At 48.2% G+C, this 15,525-nt stretch overlaps 1 protein-coding gene across 1 annotated transcript in view; it reads left to right on the top strand.

Moving 5' to 3' along the window:
- Window positions 1–246: 246 nt before the first annotated feature.
- The window catches only part of LOC119954137 (1-phosphatidylinositol 4,5-bisphosphate phosphodiesterase delta-3-like), a 160,509-nt gene continuing 145,230 nt past the window's right edge, over window positions 247–15,525 (top strand). The window contains exon 1 of the mRNA XM_038779071.1: window positions 247–701. Within this exon, the coding sequence (XP_038634999.1) occupies window positions 614–701 (88 nt within the window). The 5' untranslated portion in view covers window positions 247–613. The remainder of the gene's footprint in view (window positions 702–15,525) is intronic.

Raw genomic sequence — 15,525 nt, 5'->3', positions numbered from 1 at the left:
ATGAGACTGTCACAAGTGGAGGGCCATGTGAATTGGGCCACCTATGGGCGAGGGGCTGGTCTGAACTGATTCTGAGCACGGCAGGAGCTGAACACGAACTGAAAATATTGACATGGCATCCGGCCAATGGGCTGACTTTTATATTCCAGAGAGAATGGGAGCATTCAGCACTTACAAGGGGGGGGGGGGGGGGTGAAAAGAAAGCTGTTGAGATTTCTTTCCAATTTCACCCCATCTGTGGGCGATCCTTTCCCTTATATAGAAGCTGAGAGTCACATGAGCGGAATTCCAGGATTATAAAGGAAAGGGATGCGGGGAGAAAGCTTCTGATGAGCAGGAGCCAGGCGGCAGCAGCAGGAACATTTTCAGGGGAGGAGACTTTGTGCCCAGGGACGGGGCAGCTGAGAGGAGGTGAATGCTGAACAGGGTGTGGGGCTGAGAGGAGCAGCTCAGACTCCCCCCCCCCCCCCCCCCCACACAGGCAGATTGCAGCTCCGGCCGGGCACCCAGCCAAGGGGGCAGGAAGGAGTGCTGAAGACACAGAGGCTGAAGGCAGTTCAGCCCAGGCGGCAGGCAGGCATAGCCCAGCTCTGCAGAGACAAGGCAGCTCACCATGATCGGCAGCAGGTCCCGGGCTTCGGAGCTCCCACAGTCGGAGTCGGTTCACAAGAAACTCGCTCTGAAAGCCTTCAAGAAAATTGGTAAGTAGCAGAGTGGGCAGGAATGTGCCCAGTCTGGAATGACTGGCAGCAGGGGAAGGACGGGGGAGTTATAACACTGATTGTGGCTGTGCTTCCAAACTCTCCTTCCCTCAAAGGATGATCCAGGAATGTTTCAGTTGCGCTGATTATTCAATCCTTTAAAGTTTTTCTAACTTCATTATCAACCTGGCTCATGCTACAACTTTATCCGGAGTTCTGAAAAGCTGGCTACCTTGTTTATAAAGATAATTTCCTTGGCATGAGGATATGACAGGTGCTATCCAAATGCGTGTCCGTCACCATTTCGGGGGATATCAAGCCCGAGGGCCGACTGGACCAATTTGCAAACAGCACTGATTAACCAGAAAGTTTCCTTCAGGTAGAGAATGAGCAGGAATCTCTTCTCTCTTCCACAGAAGCCCCTTTAATGTTTTATCAAACAGCCTGGCGCTCAGACTGAGGTAAAATGGTGAATTGAGGAGAGATTCAGATTTACTGCTGTCAGGATTCAGGTCAACAAATGCTTTCCTGTCACTGTTACGTATGCAAATACACTTTCACCTCCATCGAGATGCAGGGCTGTCGAAAGGACACTGAAGCAGTGGGGGAGGGGGAGATAGAAATACAAATAAGAGTAAACATTACCCAAAGATAAGAGAAGTGACCAAAGCCTGGATCATCAATATACATATTTCAGGTTCAGATTTTTAAAAAATGGAGGAAATAGTGCTGATTAAAATCATGAAAAGCAAATGGTGCGGTGAGTGAAATTGTGAATCAGGACAAAAGGGCAAATCTGTCACTCGATTTTCCCTCTGAACCCAGTCTGAGACTCCACATTCCAAAAAGGCATGGACACGCTGGAAAAGGCGCAAAAATAAAATGAGAGGTATTATGCCAGAAACGAGAAGCTGGCAGCATCAGGAAAGACTGAACAGGCTGCAGCGTTTTTATCTGGAAAAGAGAGCCAGCAGAGTGGCTGGATTAGAGGTGTTTACTCTGTAGGGGTTTCCAGGGTGGGTATAGGGAAGATGCAGAAAAATCCCAAACTAGAGGACACAAATATAAGATAGTTACTGATAAATTCAAGATGGAATCAGAAGCGCAATTAGAGTGCAGAAGAGATTTGTCAGTATGTTGTCAACGATGGAAAATTGCAGCTATGAGGAAAGACCGGATAGGCTGGGTTTCTCTAGGAGGCTGAGGGGTGATTGAATTAACATTTTGAATTGAATTGAGGGTGGGTGCTCTGGTTTCCTCCCACAGTCCAAAGATATGCATTAGATGGATTGGCCGTTCTAAATTGCCCCTTAATGACCAGGGATGTGCAGGGTAGGTTATGGGATTACGGCGCGAGGGCGAGGTGGCGGCCATTCATAAATGGGCAGAGTGCTCATTCAAAGGGTGGTACAGACCTGATGGGCAGAATGGCCTCCTTCTGTACTGTAGGGATTCTATGATTTTCATGATTTCAGATGTACAAAATGGTGAGGGGCCCAGGTAGAGTGGATGGAAAGGGCTTATTTACTTTGCCAGATCATTTAAAAGGTGTTGGGATTTGCACCTCCAGTCCCACAACCTGCAGGGTTCCGGGCCACATGCTGGAAAGTGGGATTCGGCTGTGTGGCTTGATTTCCAGCTGGTGCAGTCACGATGGGCAAAATGGCCTCATTCTGTGCCATAAACTTTCTCTGATTGTACCAATTTTTAGAATGTGGCGAGAAGGTTGAGTAGACTGGGACTGTACTGGTTGGAATTTAGAAGTATATGGGGGGATCTTATAGAAACATATAAAAACATGAAGGGAATAGATAGGATAGATGTGGGCAGGCTGTTTCCACTAGCGGGTGAAAGCAGAACTAGGAGGCATAGCCTCAAAATAAGGGGAAGTAGATTTAGGACTGAGTTTTGGAGAAACTTCTTCACCCAAAGGGTTGTGAATCTATGGAATTCCTTGCCCAGTGAAGCAGTTGAGGCTCCTTCATTAAATGTTTTTAAGATAAATAGATAGTTTTTTGAAGAATAAAGGGATTAAGGGTTAGTGTTCGGGCCGGAAAGTGGAGCTCAGTCCACAAAAGATCAGCCATGATCTAATTGAATGGCGGAGCAGGCTCGAGGGGCCAGATGCCCTACTCCTGCTCCTAGTTCTTATGTTCTTAATGTGGAAATTGTCTAACGAATGGAAGAATTGAGATGAATTTGCACAGATAGATGTTGAAGGAGAAGTTAGATTAGTGAATGATGGAGAAAGGAGTAGAAGGATATACTGATAGTTAGATGAAATAAGGTGGGATCTGGAATATAAGCATTGTATGAACCAATTGGGTGAGTGGCCTGTTTCAGGGCTATAGATTCTATCCCATATACACTAATGTATGGAGTGTAAGAGATAAAACTAGTGAATTTGGGGCACAAGTTCAACTGAGAGGGTATTTGGGAGCATTATTGGGAGAAAAATATGCCAATTTATAATGTCTTGAGAAGAGAGAGGATGATTGGAAAGGGAGAAGGAGGACCGATACTGAGAAGAGATATTATTGCAGCGTTGGGGCCTGTTCAACTCACATAGCTGGACAGCTGGTTTGTGATGTAGAGCGAGGCCAACAGCGTGGGTTCAATTCCCATACCGGCTGAGGTTATTCATGAAGGCCCTGGCTTCTCAACCTTACCCCTTGCCTGAGGTGTAGTCAACCTCAGGTTAAATTGCCACCAGTCAGCTCTCCTCCTCAAAGGGAAACTGTAAAGGAGAGATTTTGATTTCCATGTGTTGAGATAATGCAAAGGCAGTGAGCAGCTACAAAAATTAATTTCAAAATGAATGGGATGCTTTATCTCAAAATGATTGGAATACAAAGGGATGGAAACTTTGCTCCAGTTCAAAGAGTTCTGGTTCAATTCTATTTAGAACATTATGTTCTGTTCTGCTTGACACCCCTCAAGAAGGTGATATTGACTTTGGAGGGGGTGTAGCACACATTTACCAGAATGAAAGCGGAGATAAAATGGTTACATGAGAATGGATTCAATAGACTAGGCTTGCGTACCCTTGAGTACTGATCTAATTGGGTGTTTTAAAATGATTAGAGGATTTGATAAAACAATTGGAAACTATTTTCTGAGTTCAGAACAAGGTATTGTATTCTTAAAATTAGAATGAGGCCATGTAGGGTGGCACAGTGATTAGCACTGTTGCCTCGCAGTGCCAGGGTTCAATTTCAGACATTGATCACTGTGTGGAGTTTGCACTTTTCCCCATGTCTGCATGGGTTTCCTCCGGGTGCTCCGGTTTCCTGCCATAGAAGTCCAAGGATGTGCAGGTTAGGTGGATTAACCGTGATAAATTGCTCCTTAGTGTCCAAAGATATGCAGATTATGTGGCGTTACGGGGATAGGGCAGGGGAGTGGGCCTATTTAGGTGCTCTTTCAGAAGATCAGTGCAGACTCGATGGGCCGAATGACATCCTTCTGCACTGTATTGATTCATTCAGAAGTGATGTCAGGAAGCACATATTCACAGGAAGGGTTGTGGAAAATTGCCTCCCTTAAGAAGCTGTTAAGGCTGGAGTTAATTGAAAATGTTCACAGCTGGAATTGATAGGTTTTGGGTAGACAATGGCGGTTGATGGGTTGATATTGATCAACCATCACCTAATTAATTTGCAGAAATAGCTATAGGGGCAGAATTGTCACATGTTCCTAGGAGAGGTTATTAAAAATGCTCATTTGCGTTTTGACACAATTACACTGAATCAAAATAGCCCAGTAGAGTGTGACAGGAGTCCGAGATTCAAGCCAGATCTCAGTCTGAGAAATAAGCAAGTTGTTTCTTCTTAAATTAGTTTGGATTTAGGGCAGTGTTGATGATGCTAGGGGTGTAGTAATTGTGCAGGAAACATGTTGATTTTGAGGTTGGTTCACAGGAAAGTTGCTTTACTGATAATATTATGAGGCTGGGGCCGATATCAAAGGGTTATCAGCTGTAGTCTCGGCTCCAGCTGAGGGTCTGGATTCTCTGTTCGCCGACACCAAAATTGCGTTTGCCGACCAAATTTTCAACGGAATCGGGGGCGGTGCCGCTTTCACGATACTTCGCCGCCTCCAACACGGGCGAGTACGCCACGTCACATATGGACGGCCTCAGGACATTCCCTGAGGCCCATTCCCCGATGCTCCTGTCGTGTTAATCACCCTGGGGTAACACGGACTGCAACTGGATGCAATTGTACTTGAAAGGAGACGTCAAACTTTGATGTTCAATACGCTTTATTGAACATGTGAAGCAGTGCACACAGTTTGCTGTGGGTTTGACACTCTACTAATCTAAGTGTGTTTACTAAAACTAACTACACCGAACTAGCTCTGAGCCACATGTAGAAGGTGCTAACTGATATAGACACCCTGACTGTCACTACAGTTGTCACCAGTGGAAAGAGGCAGAGCGTTGATGCCTCGTGTGTTTTATAGTGGGAGAACACCTTCTAGTTTTCTGTCTGGTGATTGGTTGTGTTCTGTCCTGTGTGTTGATTGGCTGTACTGGATGTCTGTCACTGCCTGTCTGTATCTGCAGATGCACTGCAGGCCGCCGCCGTTCGCATGCGTGGACCCGGATCCAGCAATTCTCCGGGCCGTATCGGCAGCTAGAACCGGGTGCTCTACAATGGTGCCCTGCCAGCCCCCAGCAAAATGATGAATCGGTGACTGTTTTGCACCAGTTTCTCCAGCGTAAAATGCCACCGTTGCCATGCTGGCGTGGCGACATAGCCCCACAATTGGAGTATCCAGCCCGAGATGTCTTGCTTCAACATCTTCTGGCTCTGATTCTCCACCTCTCATACCCATCTGATGAGCTCTGCATGTGCTCACTCCATTTTATCTCCTGTTACTTGGTTTCTGGTTTGTATAATCAATGTTGAGTGTTTAAATTATTTGGAGAGAAAAAGCCTCGCATGATGGCGACCCATCATCTTCCATTAATGTCCTGGCATAGCCCAGGTCAGTTGCATCATGCACTAAAATGTGTAGTCTCTTACAACAGGGCGTACTCTCCGACAACACAGCGTACTCTCCTACAACAGGGCGTACTCTCCTACAACAGGGCGTACTCTCCTACAACAGGGCGTACTCTCCTACAACACAGCGTGCTCTCCTACAAGAGGGCGTGCTCTCCTACAAGAGGGCGTACTCTCCTACAAGAGGGCGTGCTCTCCTACAAGAGGGCGTGCTCTCCTACAAGAGGGCGTACTCTCCTACAAGAGGGCGTACTCTCCTACAAGAGGGCGTACTCTCCTACAAGAGGGCGTACTCTCCTACAAGAGGGCGTACTCTCCTACAAGAGGGCGTACTCTCCTGCAACAGGGCGTACTCTCCTGCAACAGGGCGTACTCTCCTACAACATGGCGTACTCTCTTACAAGAGGGCGTACTCTCTTACAAGAGGGCGTACTCTCTTACAAGAGGGCGTACTCTCTTACAAGAGGGCGTACTCTCCTACAAGAGGGCGTACTCTCCTGCAACAGGGCGTACTCTCCTGCAACAGGGCGTACTCTCCTGCAACAGGGCGTACTCTCCTACAACAGGGCGTACTCTCCTACAACAGGGCGTACTCTCCTGCAACAGGGCGTACTCTCCTACAACAGGGCGTACTCTCCTGCAACAGGGCGTACTCTCCTACAACAGGGCGTACTCTCCTACAACAGGGCGTACTCTCCTGCAACAGGGCGTACTCTCCTACAACAGGGCGTACTCTCCTACAACAGGGCGTACTCTCCTACAACAGGGCGTACTCTCCTACAACACAGCGTACTCTCCTACAACAGGGCAGATGTTATGCTCATCTGGGGAAAAAACATAAAATGAGCAGGTGTAATGAAGTGAGAGTCCAGTGCTTGGTCCCTTCGATCGATTGAATGGAATAGTTCTGGAGAGTCTATTAAAGCAAGGGATGTTGTATTATGCTTCTTGGTATAGCATAAGCTGCTTCCTTGATGTGCACTCTGACAAAGGAAGGTTCAGACTTGGAGACGGGTTTAACACATTTATTGAACAGTTAACAATTCTCCTACTTGAGTTTGACTCTCCTGCTAATCTTACTATAGTAACTCAATCTAACTGACCAGTCTGCTCTAATCCTTGTGGTGGGTATGATGCTCTGATCTGCCCCTGTCTCTGAGTGTCGCCTGTGGAAAAGAGAAAGAGCATGTGTGGCCTGCCCTTTATATGGGTTGCCCCCTTGTGGTAATGTCACCTCTGGGTGTCTTGACTGCCTATTGGTCGCGTCCTATCTTACTGATCTATTGGTTGAATGTCTGTGTCTCATGATGTCCCTGGTGCTCCCTCTTATGTTTACTTAGTCTTAGTGTATTTGCATTAATTCCTTGTGTATTTGCAGTGATGCATATCACACAAGGGGATCCATTGATTATATAAGGCCTGTGGGTTATGTTGCACACATTGGCTTGCAAGCTGTGTAGGGTCACATTTTGTATTCAGGTGAAAGTGTATGAAAACTCTATTAGATCCATTGACCTCACAAACTTTGAAACCTCTTTGTGCTGCTTTGGGCCTGCCAATTCTATTGATTATATGGGAGTTTAATTGCAAGAATGTCACAGAAGATATTTTCTGTGCTTTATTGAAAGTGCCTCCTCTGGGTATCATGGTGATTACAGATCCCTTCAGAATGTTTACACAGCAGTGTGAAATGAGGGGTCATGACCTTAATGTTGTTGTAGGCTGATGACCCAGACCAATTAAGGGCAGCTCACAAAAGTGACTGCCACTCCATTCTTTCTAAATGTGTTAGACGTTTGTGAATAGCTTCTCCTGGGATTAAAAGGACTGAATAAGAAATAATTGAGGCAAAGGAAAAGGGTAATATTTTGAATCTGGGTCAGTACTGGACTGACTGATCTAACAGATAACTGTATAAGTGTTTTATTTGGTTTCAGTATCTTGAGCGAGAATCCTATCGATAGCTTACACTGGGCAGTACACATGGTGCGAATATCGCGTGGATATGGACAATTTGGGCCTGGCTGTAATATTTTACAAGGCCAATAGTCCCATACAAACTCACAGTGACCATCAACCATGGATCAGGAAAGTAAATTTTATTAGTTGAAGTTCCTTGAGGATAGTTTTGATATTTTAAAATCAATCACAGAATGTCCATAATGCACAAGGAGGCTATTGAGTCTGCTTTGTCTCTGAAAGAGCATTCTACCCAGTCCCTCTCCCCTGCCTTATCCTCATAACTTTGTACATTCTTTCTTCTCAGTTAACAATCCAATTCTCCTTTGAATATCTTGATCGAAACTGGCTCTGCCACCCTCTCAGAAAGTCTGTTCCAGATGCCAAACACCCTCTGACTGAAAACATTTTTCTTCACATCACTTGTCTTCCTTTTGCTAATTGTCTTGAATCTGTGCCCTCTAGTTCTTGATGCTCTCTTCAATGGGGACAGTTTCTCACTATTTACCCTGTCCATTCCCCTCAGGATCTTGAATACCTTTATCAAGTCTCCACTCAGCCTTCTTTTCTCCCAAGTAAAACAGTCCTAACCTCTCCAATCTCATAGCGACAGATCCGTATTCCTGGAATCATTCTGGTGAATCTCCTCTGTACTCTTTCCAATGCCTTCACATCCTTATTCAGAGATGGTGCCCAGAACTGGGCGGAATCTCCAGACCTGGACCAACTAATGTCATCTACAAGTTCAATATGCTCTCCCTACTCTTGTACTCAATGCTCCTATTAATAAATCCTAAGATACTATCTGCTTTATTAACTGCTCTCTCAACCTGCCCTGCCACCTTCAATGATTTATGTACATATGCACCAAGGCCCCTCTGTTCCTGAATCTCCATTAGAGTTTCTCCTTTATTTTTTGCTGTCACTCCACATTTTTCCTGCCACAATGAATCACCTCAAACCTTTCTTCATTGGACTCCATCTGCCACTTGTCTGCCCAATCCACCAACTTGTCTCTGTCCTTTTGAAGTTCAAGACTATCCTCATCACAGCTGACAAAGTTTCCAATCTTCGTACTATTTGCAAATTTTAAAATTGAATCCTGAACATAAGATTCTAGACCATAAATATATATCAGGAAAAACAAGGGTCCTATTAAGAGCTAGGAAGCCAAGTGGTAAGGTGAACCTCGATTTATTTATGGTCACAAAAGTCTGCAGTGAATTATTTACAGAGAACAATCCCATTGGGACAACCAACATGCCGGTCCCAATTTGGGCCGGCCGTTATACTGGGTTCTTGTGAGCCCAGCTGGGCGGGCCTCCGCCCACCAGCAGAAAAGCTCCTATTTCACAGGTTCCACGGGGAGATCAATCAGGGTATCCCCTTGGGCCTTGCCCCAGTCCATGAATTCTTCTTTTGCCGCAAACTGAGGAGTCCTTCTGTGCTGCTTTGCACACGGTTGAGCTTCAGCCAGCGGCAGGGTCTGGGTCGGGTGGCATGTAGCGGTTTGTAGACTGCCTTTCCGAGATGATCTCCAGAGGGCTATTGCCAGAGGTTTAGCTCCAGACACAACGCCGTCTGTAAATGCGGACGCTTCGGTGTCCATCTCTGAGGCAGAGTCACCATCTCTTGATGGTCTGGCCTTTGGGCCATGGTGGGTTGCACCCCTTGATTAAGGAGTAGTCCCTGAGATAGTGGAGGTACCAACGTCCCTGGCCAGGTGTCCTCTGAGGTGGGCAGTGGTCTCTTAAGATGGTTGATGTTTTTATGCAAAATCTTCCCTTGAGTCTTGACCTTATATGGCATGGGCCCTGTCTTCCCCAACACAATTCCTGGGAGCCAAAGAGCACCATCTCTGAAATTCTGGACATAAATACCATCCCCGGTTGAAAGGGTGTGTAGATAGCCACATTGAGATCCAAAAAGACGAGGTGTTGGACGTCTTGAAAAATATTAAGGCAGACAAGTCCCCAGGGCCTGATGGGATCTACCCCAGAATACTGAAGGAGGCTAGAAAGGAAATTGCTGAGGCCTTGACAGAACTCTTTGGATCCTCACTGTCTTCAGGTGATGTCCCCGTGGACTGGAGAACAGCCAATGTGGTTCCTTTGTTTAAGAAGGGTACCAAGAATAATCCAGGGAACTACAGGCCGGTGAGCCTTACGTCAGCGGTAGGGAAATTACTGGAGAGAATTCTTCGAGACAGGATCTACTCCCATTTGGAAGCAAATGGACGTATTAGTGAGAGATAGCACAGTTTTGTGAAGCGGAGGTCGTGTCTCACTAACTTGATAGAGTTTTTCGAGGAGGTCACAAAAATGAATGATGCAGGTAGGGCAGTGGATGTTGTCTATATGGACTTCAGTAAGGCCTTTGACAAGGTCCCTCATGGCAGACTGGTACAAAAGGGTGAAGTCACACGGGATCAGGGGTGAGCTGGCACGATGAATACAGAACTGGCTAGGCCATAGAAGGCAGAGAGTAGCAATGGAAGGGTGCTTTTCTAATTGGAGGGCTGTGACTAGTGGTGTTCCACAGGGATCAGTGCTCGGATCTTTGCTGTTCGTAGTATAAATGATTTGGAGGAAAATGTAACTGGTCTGATTAGTAAGTTTGCGGACGACACAAAGGTTGGTGGAATTGCGGATAGCGATGAGGACTGTCAGAGGATACAGCAGGATTTAGATTGTTTGGAGACTTAGGCAGAGAGATGGCAGATGCAGTTTAATCCAGACAAATGTGAGGTAATGCATTTTGGAAGGTGTAATAGAGGTAGGGAATATACAGTGAATGGTAGAACATTCAAGAATACTGACAGTCAGAGAGATCTAGGTGTACTGGTCCACAGGTCACTGAAAGGGGCAACACAGGTGGAGAAGGTAATCAAGAAGGCATATGGCATGCTTGCCTTCATTGGCCGGGGCATTGAGTATAAAAATTGGCAAGTCATGTTGCAGTTGTATAGAACCTTAGTTAGGCCACACTTGGAGTATATTGTTCAACTCTGGTCGCCACACTACCAGAAGGATGTGGAAGCTTTAGAGAGGGTGCAGCAGAGATTTAACAGGATGTTACCTGGTATGGAGTGCATAAGCTATGAGGAGAGGTTGAATAAACTCGGTTTGTTCTCTCTGGAACGACGGAGGTTGAGGGGTGACCTAAAAGAGGTCTACAAAATTATGAGGAGCATAGACTGGGTGGATAGTCAGAGATATTTTCCCAGGGTAGAGGGGTCAATTACTAGGGGGCATAGGTTTAAGGTACTAAGAGGAAGGTTTAGAGGAGATGTACGAGGCAAGTTTTTTTACACAGAGGGTAGTGGGTGCCTAGAACTCGCTGCCGGAGGAGGTGGTGGAAGCAGGGTCAATAGTAACGTTTAAGGGGCATCCTGACAAACACATGAATTGGATGGGAATAGAGGGATACGGACCCCAGAAGTGTGGAAGATTTTAGTTTAGACAGGCAGCATGGTCGGCGCAGGCTTGGAGGGCCGAAGGGCCTGTTCCTGTGCTGTACTTTTCTTTGTTCTTTGTTCTTTTTCTCTCTGGTGTCCCATGGTGGTGATACTTTCGTTGCATAGCTTGCTGCAGCTTGACTTTTTTTTGTCCAAATTTCGGAAAGTCAGACTTCAATGATTTTGGGTGGGCCGGCCCATAAGCAGCTCTTGGCGCTACCCCTTGCTTGACAACTGGCATGGGCCTATAATGAAAGAAGAACCTCACCAGGGACCGTGGTTTGCTTCCACATGCCTCGCTTGAACGTCAGCACCGCCCATTAGGCCAAACCATTTGAGGACGGGTGGCACAGGGCGGTTCAGATGTGTCTTATTCCATGTGTGCGAAATATGGAGAACTCCTTGCTCACAAGCTGGGTATCATTGTCAGCAACAGCACCTCTGGAATTCTGTGCGTGCTAAACAAGCAACTCAAGAGCTCAACAGTGGCTTTTGGCGTGGCGGAGGTCATCCAATGTACACCTAGGCACAAGATGTGGGTGCCCACAAGGATTCGGAATGTGGATGCCAGGAAAGTCCACATGCAACCTTACCCATGAGTGCCCTGGCCGTTCCCAGAGGTTAAGAGATGCCAAAGGAGGGCAGCACGGTGGCGCAGTGGTTAGCATTGCTGCCTCACGGCGCTGAGGTCCCAGGTTCGATCCCGGCTCTGGGTCACTGTCCGTGTGGAGTTTGCACATTCTCCCCGTGTCTGTGTGGGTTTCGCCCCCACAACCCAAAAAATGTGCAGAGTAGGTGGATTGGCCACACTAAATTGCCCTTAATTGGAAAAAATAATTGGGTAATCTAAATTTAAAAAAAAAAAGAGATGCCAAAGGAGGGAGTTTCTGGTGTTCTTGACATGTTGGCATCTTTTCATAGCCCGCTTGATGTCGCCATTAATCCCTGGCCACCAGACATAACTCTTTGCCAGCAGCTTCACCTTTGAAACCCTTTGAAACCGTTATGCAGATCCTGCAGGATCAATTCTTGGCCTGTCTGTGATTTGACCACACAAGCCCTCCACAGGAGGATGCTGCCTTTGACACTCAGCTCCTGCTGTTTCAAAACACAGGGCTGCCGGAGCGGGGAGGGGTCCCCTGCCATCCGTCGTGCAGTAAAATGTGATGAAGCTTCACCAATGTGGGATCTCTCTGCGTCCACCTGCATATCTGTGCAGCTGTTACTGACAGGGTATCCCTGGAGTTTAAGGTTGCCATGACTTTATCCACCACTGATGAAGGGGGGGCTGGCAGGTAATGGAAGATGGCTGAGGGCATCAGCATGTACTATCTGGAGCCTCAGAAAATGCTGAAAAGTGTATTCATACGCTGCCAGAAATAGAGCCCAGTGCTGAATCTGGACCGAGGCTAAGGTGGGAATCCCCTTGTCTTCCTTTAAGAGGCCCATCAGTGGCTTATGGCCGTGGCACTTTGTAGAGTCGAGTCCATTTTTATAGCCTGATTTTTTTTCCTCCACAGGAGGTGTGGTAAATGTGATTCACACTATATGAAAATGAAAATGAAAATCGCTTATTGTCACGAGTAGGCTTCAATGAAGTTACTGTGAAAAGCCCCTAGTCGCCACATTCCGGCGCCTGTCCGGGGAGGCTGGTACGGGAATCGAATCGTGCTGCTGGCCTGCTTGGACTGCTTTATAAGCCAGCGATTTAGCCTTGTGAGCTAAACCAGCCCCTCGTTATATATATAGTTGCCAATATCACTCCATGTATATATGTTCGTAATCTACCCATTGTAAGTGCAGTTACACTATCTGACCACCAGGGGGAGTCGCTCTGGGAGTACGTTAAAGTTGTACCGGGCCCCTCCCTTGGCTCCGCCCAGGATTCCTCCCCCTGGGACCGATGTATAAAGATCAGTGCCTTAGAGCCAGCCTGCCATTTCAACTGAAGTTCAACGACGAATAGGCTGGCTCTATTGTAAGTGTATTAAAGCCTCTGTTCAGATCCAACTGCACGTGTTCGCTGAATTGATGGTTCCATCAATTTAATATACTTAAGAAGCTGCCGAAGTAAAGCATGGCATCCGCTCTAAAACCAGGACGTCTAAAACTCGATCCGCAGGATGCAGAGGCGAAAGAAACCTTCTGCCACTGGCTAAAATGTTTTAAGGCCTACCTGGCCGAAATCAGCACCGCTGAAACTACGGAGGAACAAAAGCTCAGCCTACTGCACGCGAGGGTAAGCCACAGAATTTCTACACAACTAAATCCAGCCGGTTCCTACACTGCAGCGCTGCCGATTTTGGACAAAATGTATATTAGGCCCATGAATGAGGTCTTTGTCCACCATTTATTCACGACTCGCCGACAATGGCCTACTGAAACTTTAGCTGAATTTGCACGCAAGTTGAACAATCTCTCTCTCAAATGACTGCAATTACCAGGCCGTAACCGCGGCCGAACATAGGGAGCTTGCTGTGCAGGATGTTTTTGTAGCGGGCCTTCGATCTAGCTATGTACGCCAGAGACTATTAGAAAATGGGGCCCAGGGCTTAGAGACTACCGTAGAGGCTGCTATCACAATGGAAGTTTCCTTCCGCAGCCTCAACTCGTTTCCCGCGGACGCCGCTAACCCCGCATGGGCCCCCGACCTGAGGACTCCCCAAGCCTGGCAAACCTCCACCATGCGGCCGGCCACGTGCGATTCATGGGGGCCCCCAGTCAAATACTCAACTATTCAGTTGCTCCAGCTAATTACTCAGCTCGCCAAACCAGTTATTCAACTGCTCCAGCCTGCCACTATTCAGCTCCCCAAACCAGTTATTCAACTGCTCCAACCTGCCACTTCTGTGGACAAAGCCAGCACCCGCGGCAACACTGCTCAGCCCGATCCGCGACCTGCAGCAGCTGCGGGAAGAAAGGCCACTAGGCTAAAGTGTGCCTCGGCAGAAGGGCCCCAGCCCTCAACACCCCAACAGTCCAAAAACATCGCCCCCAGCACCAGCAGGCCCGCGGAGTCCGAAACGCTGCGGCCTACGCTCAGGCTCCGCCCCCTCCCGCCACGTGCAATCCATGGGAGCCGCCATCTTGGCAAACCTCTACCATGCGGCCGGCCACGTGCGATTCATGGGGGCCGCCATCTTGGACGCCATCTTCATCACCACCCTCCACGTGCGATCCACGGGCCCTAGCTGCATCCCCAGACTCAAACAGCTCATCGGAGGTGTACGACCTCCCCGGGCAGTCACCACATGTCCCGCAACTCAGCACAATGTTCCCGCATCAAGCTCGCCAGAACGCAGCGGCATCTACTCGACAGGACGCCCGATCGGAAGAACTCGACTCCCCCGGGCACCCACCACGCGGCCCGCAACTCAACACGGTCACCCTCGACCAATCTCGCCCCAAGCATTTGAGAAATTCGATGACGGATGTCCAGATCAACGGGTACAACACGTCATGCCTCTTCGACTCCGGGAGCTGGTAAGACGCTGTTCCCTCCCTATTTATCCCGTCAACCAAACTATCGCCCTCGCTTCGCGCTCCCGTTCCATCCAAATCCAAGGCCACACTACAGCAACGCTAACGATTCGAGGCGCTAGCTATTCCAAATTTAAACTGTATGTCTTGCCCGACCTCTGCGCGCCACTCCTTTTTAGACTTGGATTTCCAATGTAACCTCAAGAGTCTCACCCTCAGCTTCAGCGGGCCCCTGCCCCCACTCACTATCTGCAGCCTCGCCACGCTGCGCATCGCCCCCCCCTCCTCTCTTCGCCAACCTCACCCCGGATTGCAAACCGGTAGCCACCCGCAGCAGGCGGTACAGCCTGCAGGATAGGGTATTTATCAGAACGGAGGTCCGACGGCTGCTCAGTGAGGGGATCATAGAGGCCAGTAACAGTCCCTGGAGAGCTCAGGTGGTGGTCGTCAAGACCTGGGGAAATTCCGCATGGTCGTCGATTATAGCCAGACCATCAATCACTTTACGCTCCTAGACGCGTATCCCCTCCCCCAGAATTGCAGACATGGTAAACCAGATCGCCCAATATCGGGTATTTTCCACGGTGGATCTGAAGTCTGCATACCACCAGCTGCCAATCCGCCCGGAGGACCGTCACTACACGGCGTTCGAGGCCGATGTCCACCTCTTCCATTTCCTCCGGGTTCCCTTCGGCGTCACTAACGGGGTTTCGGTGTTCCAACGAGCAATGGACCGAATGGTAGACCAGTACAGGCTGCGGGCCACGTTTCCGTATCTGGATAATGTTACCATCTGCGGCCATGACCAGCAGGACCACGACGCCAACCTCCACCGTTTCCCCAGACGGCCCAAAAATTAAACCTTACATCTAACAAGGAGAAATGCGTGTTCCGCACAAACAGACTAGCCATCCTCGGC

This window comes from Scyliorhinus canicula, chromosome 19 (assembly GCF_902713615.1).
Source record: "Scyliorhinus canicula chromosome 19, sScyCan1.1, whole genome shotgun sequence".
In the NCBI taxonomy this organism is placed as follows: Eukaryota; Metazoa; Chordata; class Chondrichthyes; order Carcharhiniformes; family Scyliorhinidae; genus Scyliorhinus; species Scyliorhinus canicula.
Note: the sequence above shows the minus strand (reverse complement) of the source record. Positions and strands in the feature narration are given on the sequence as shown.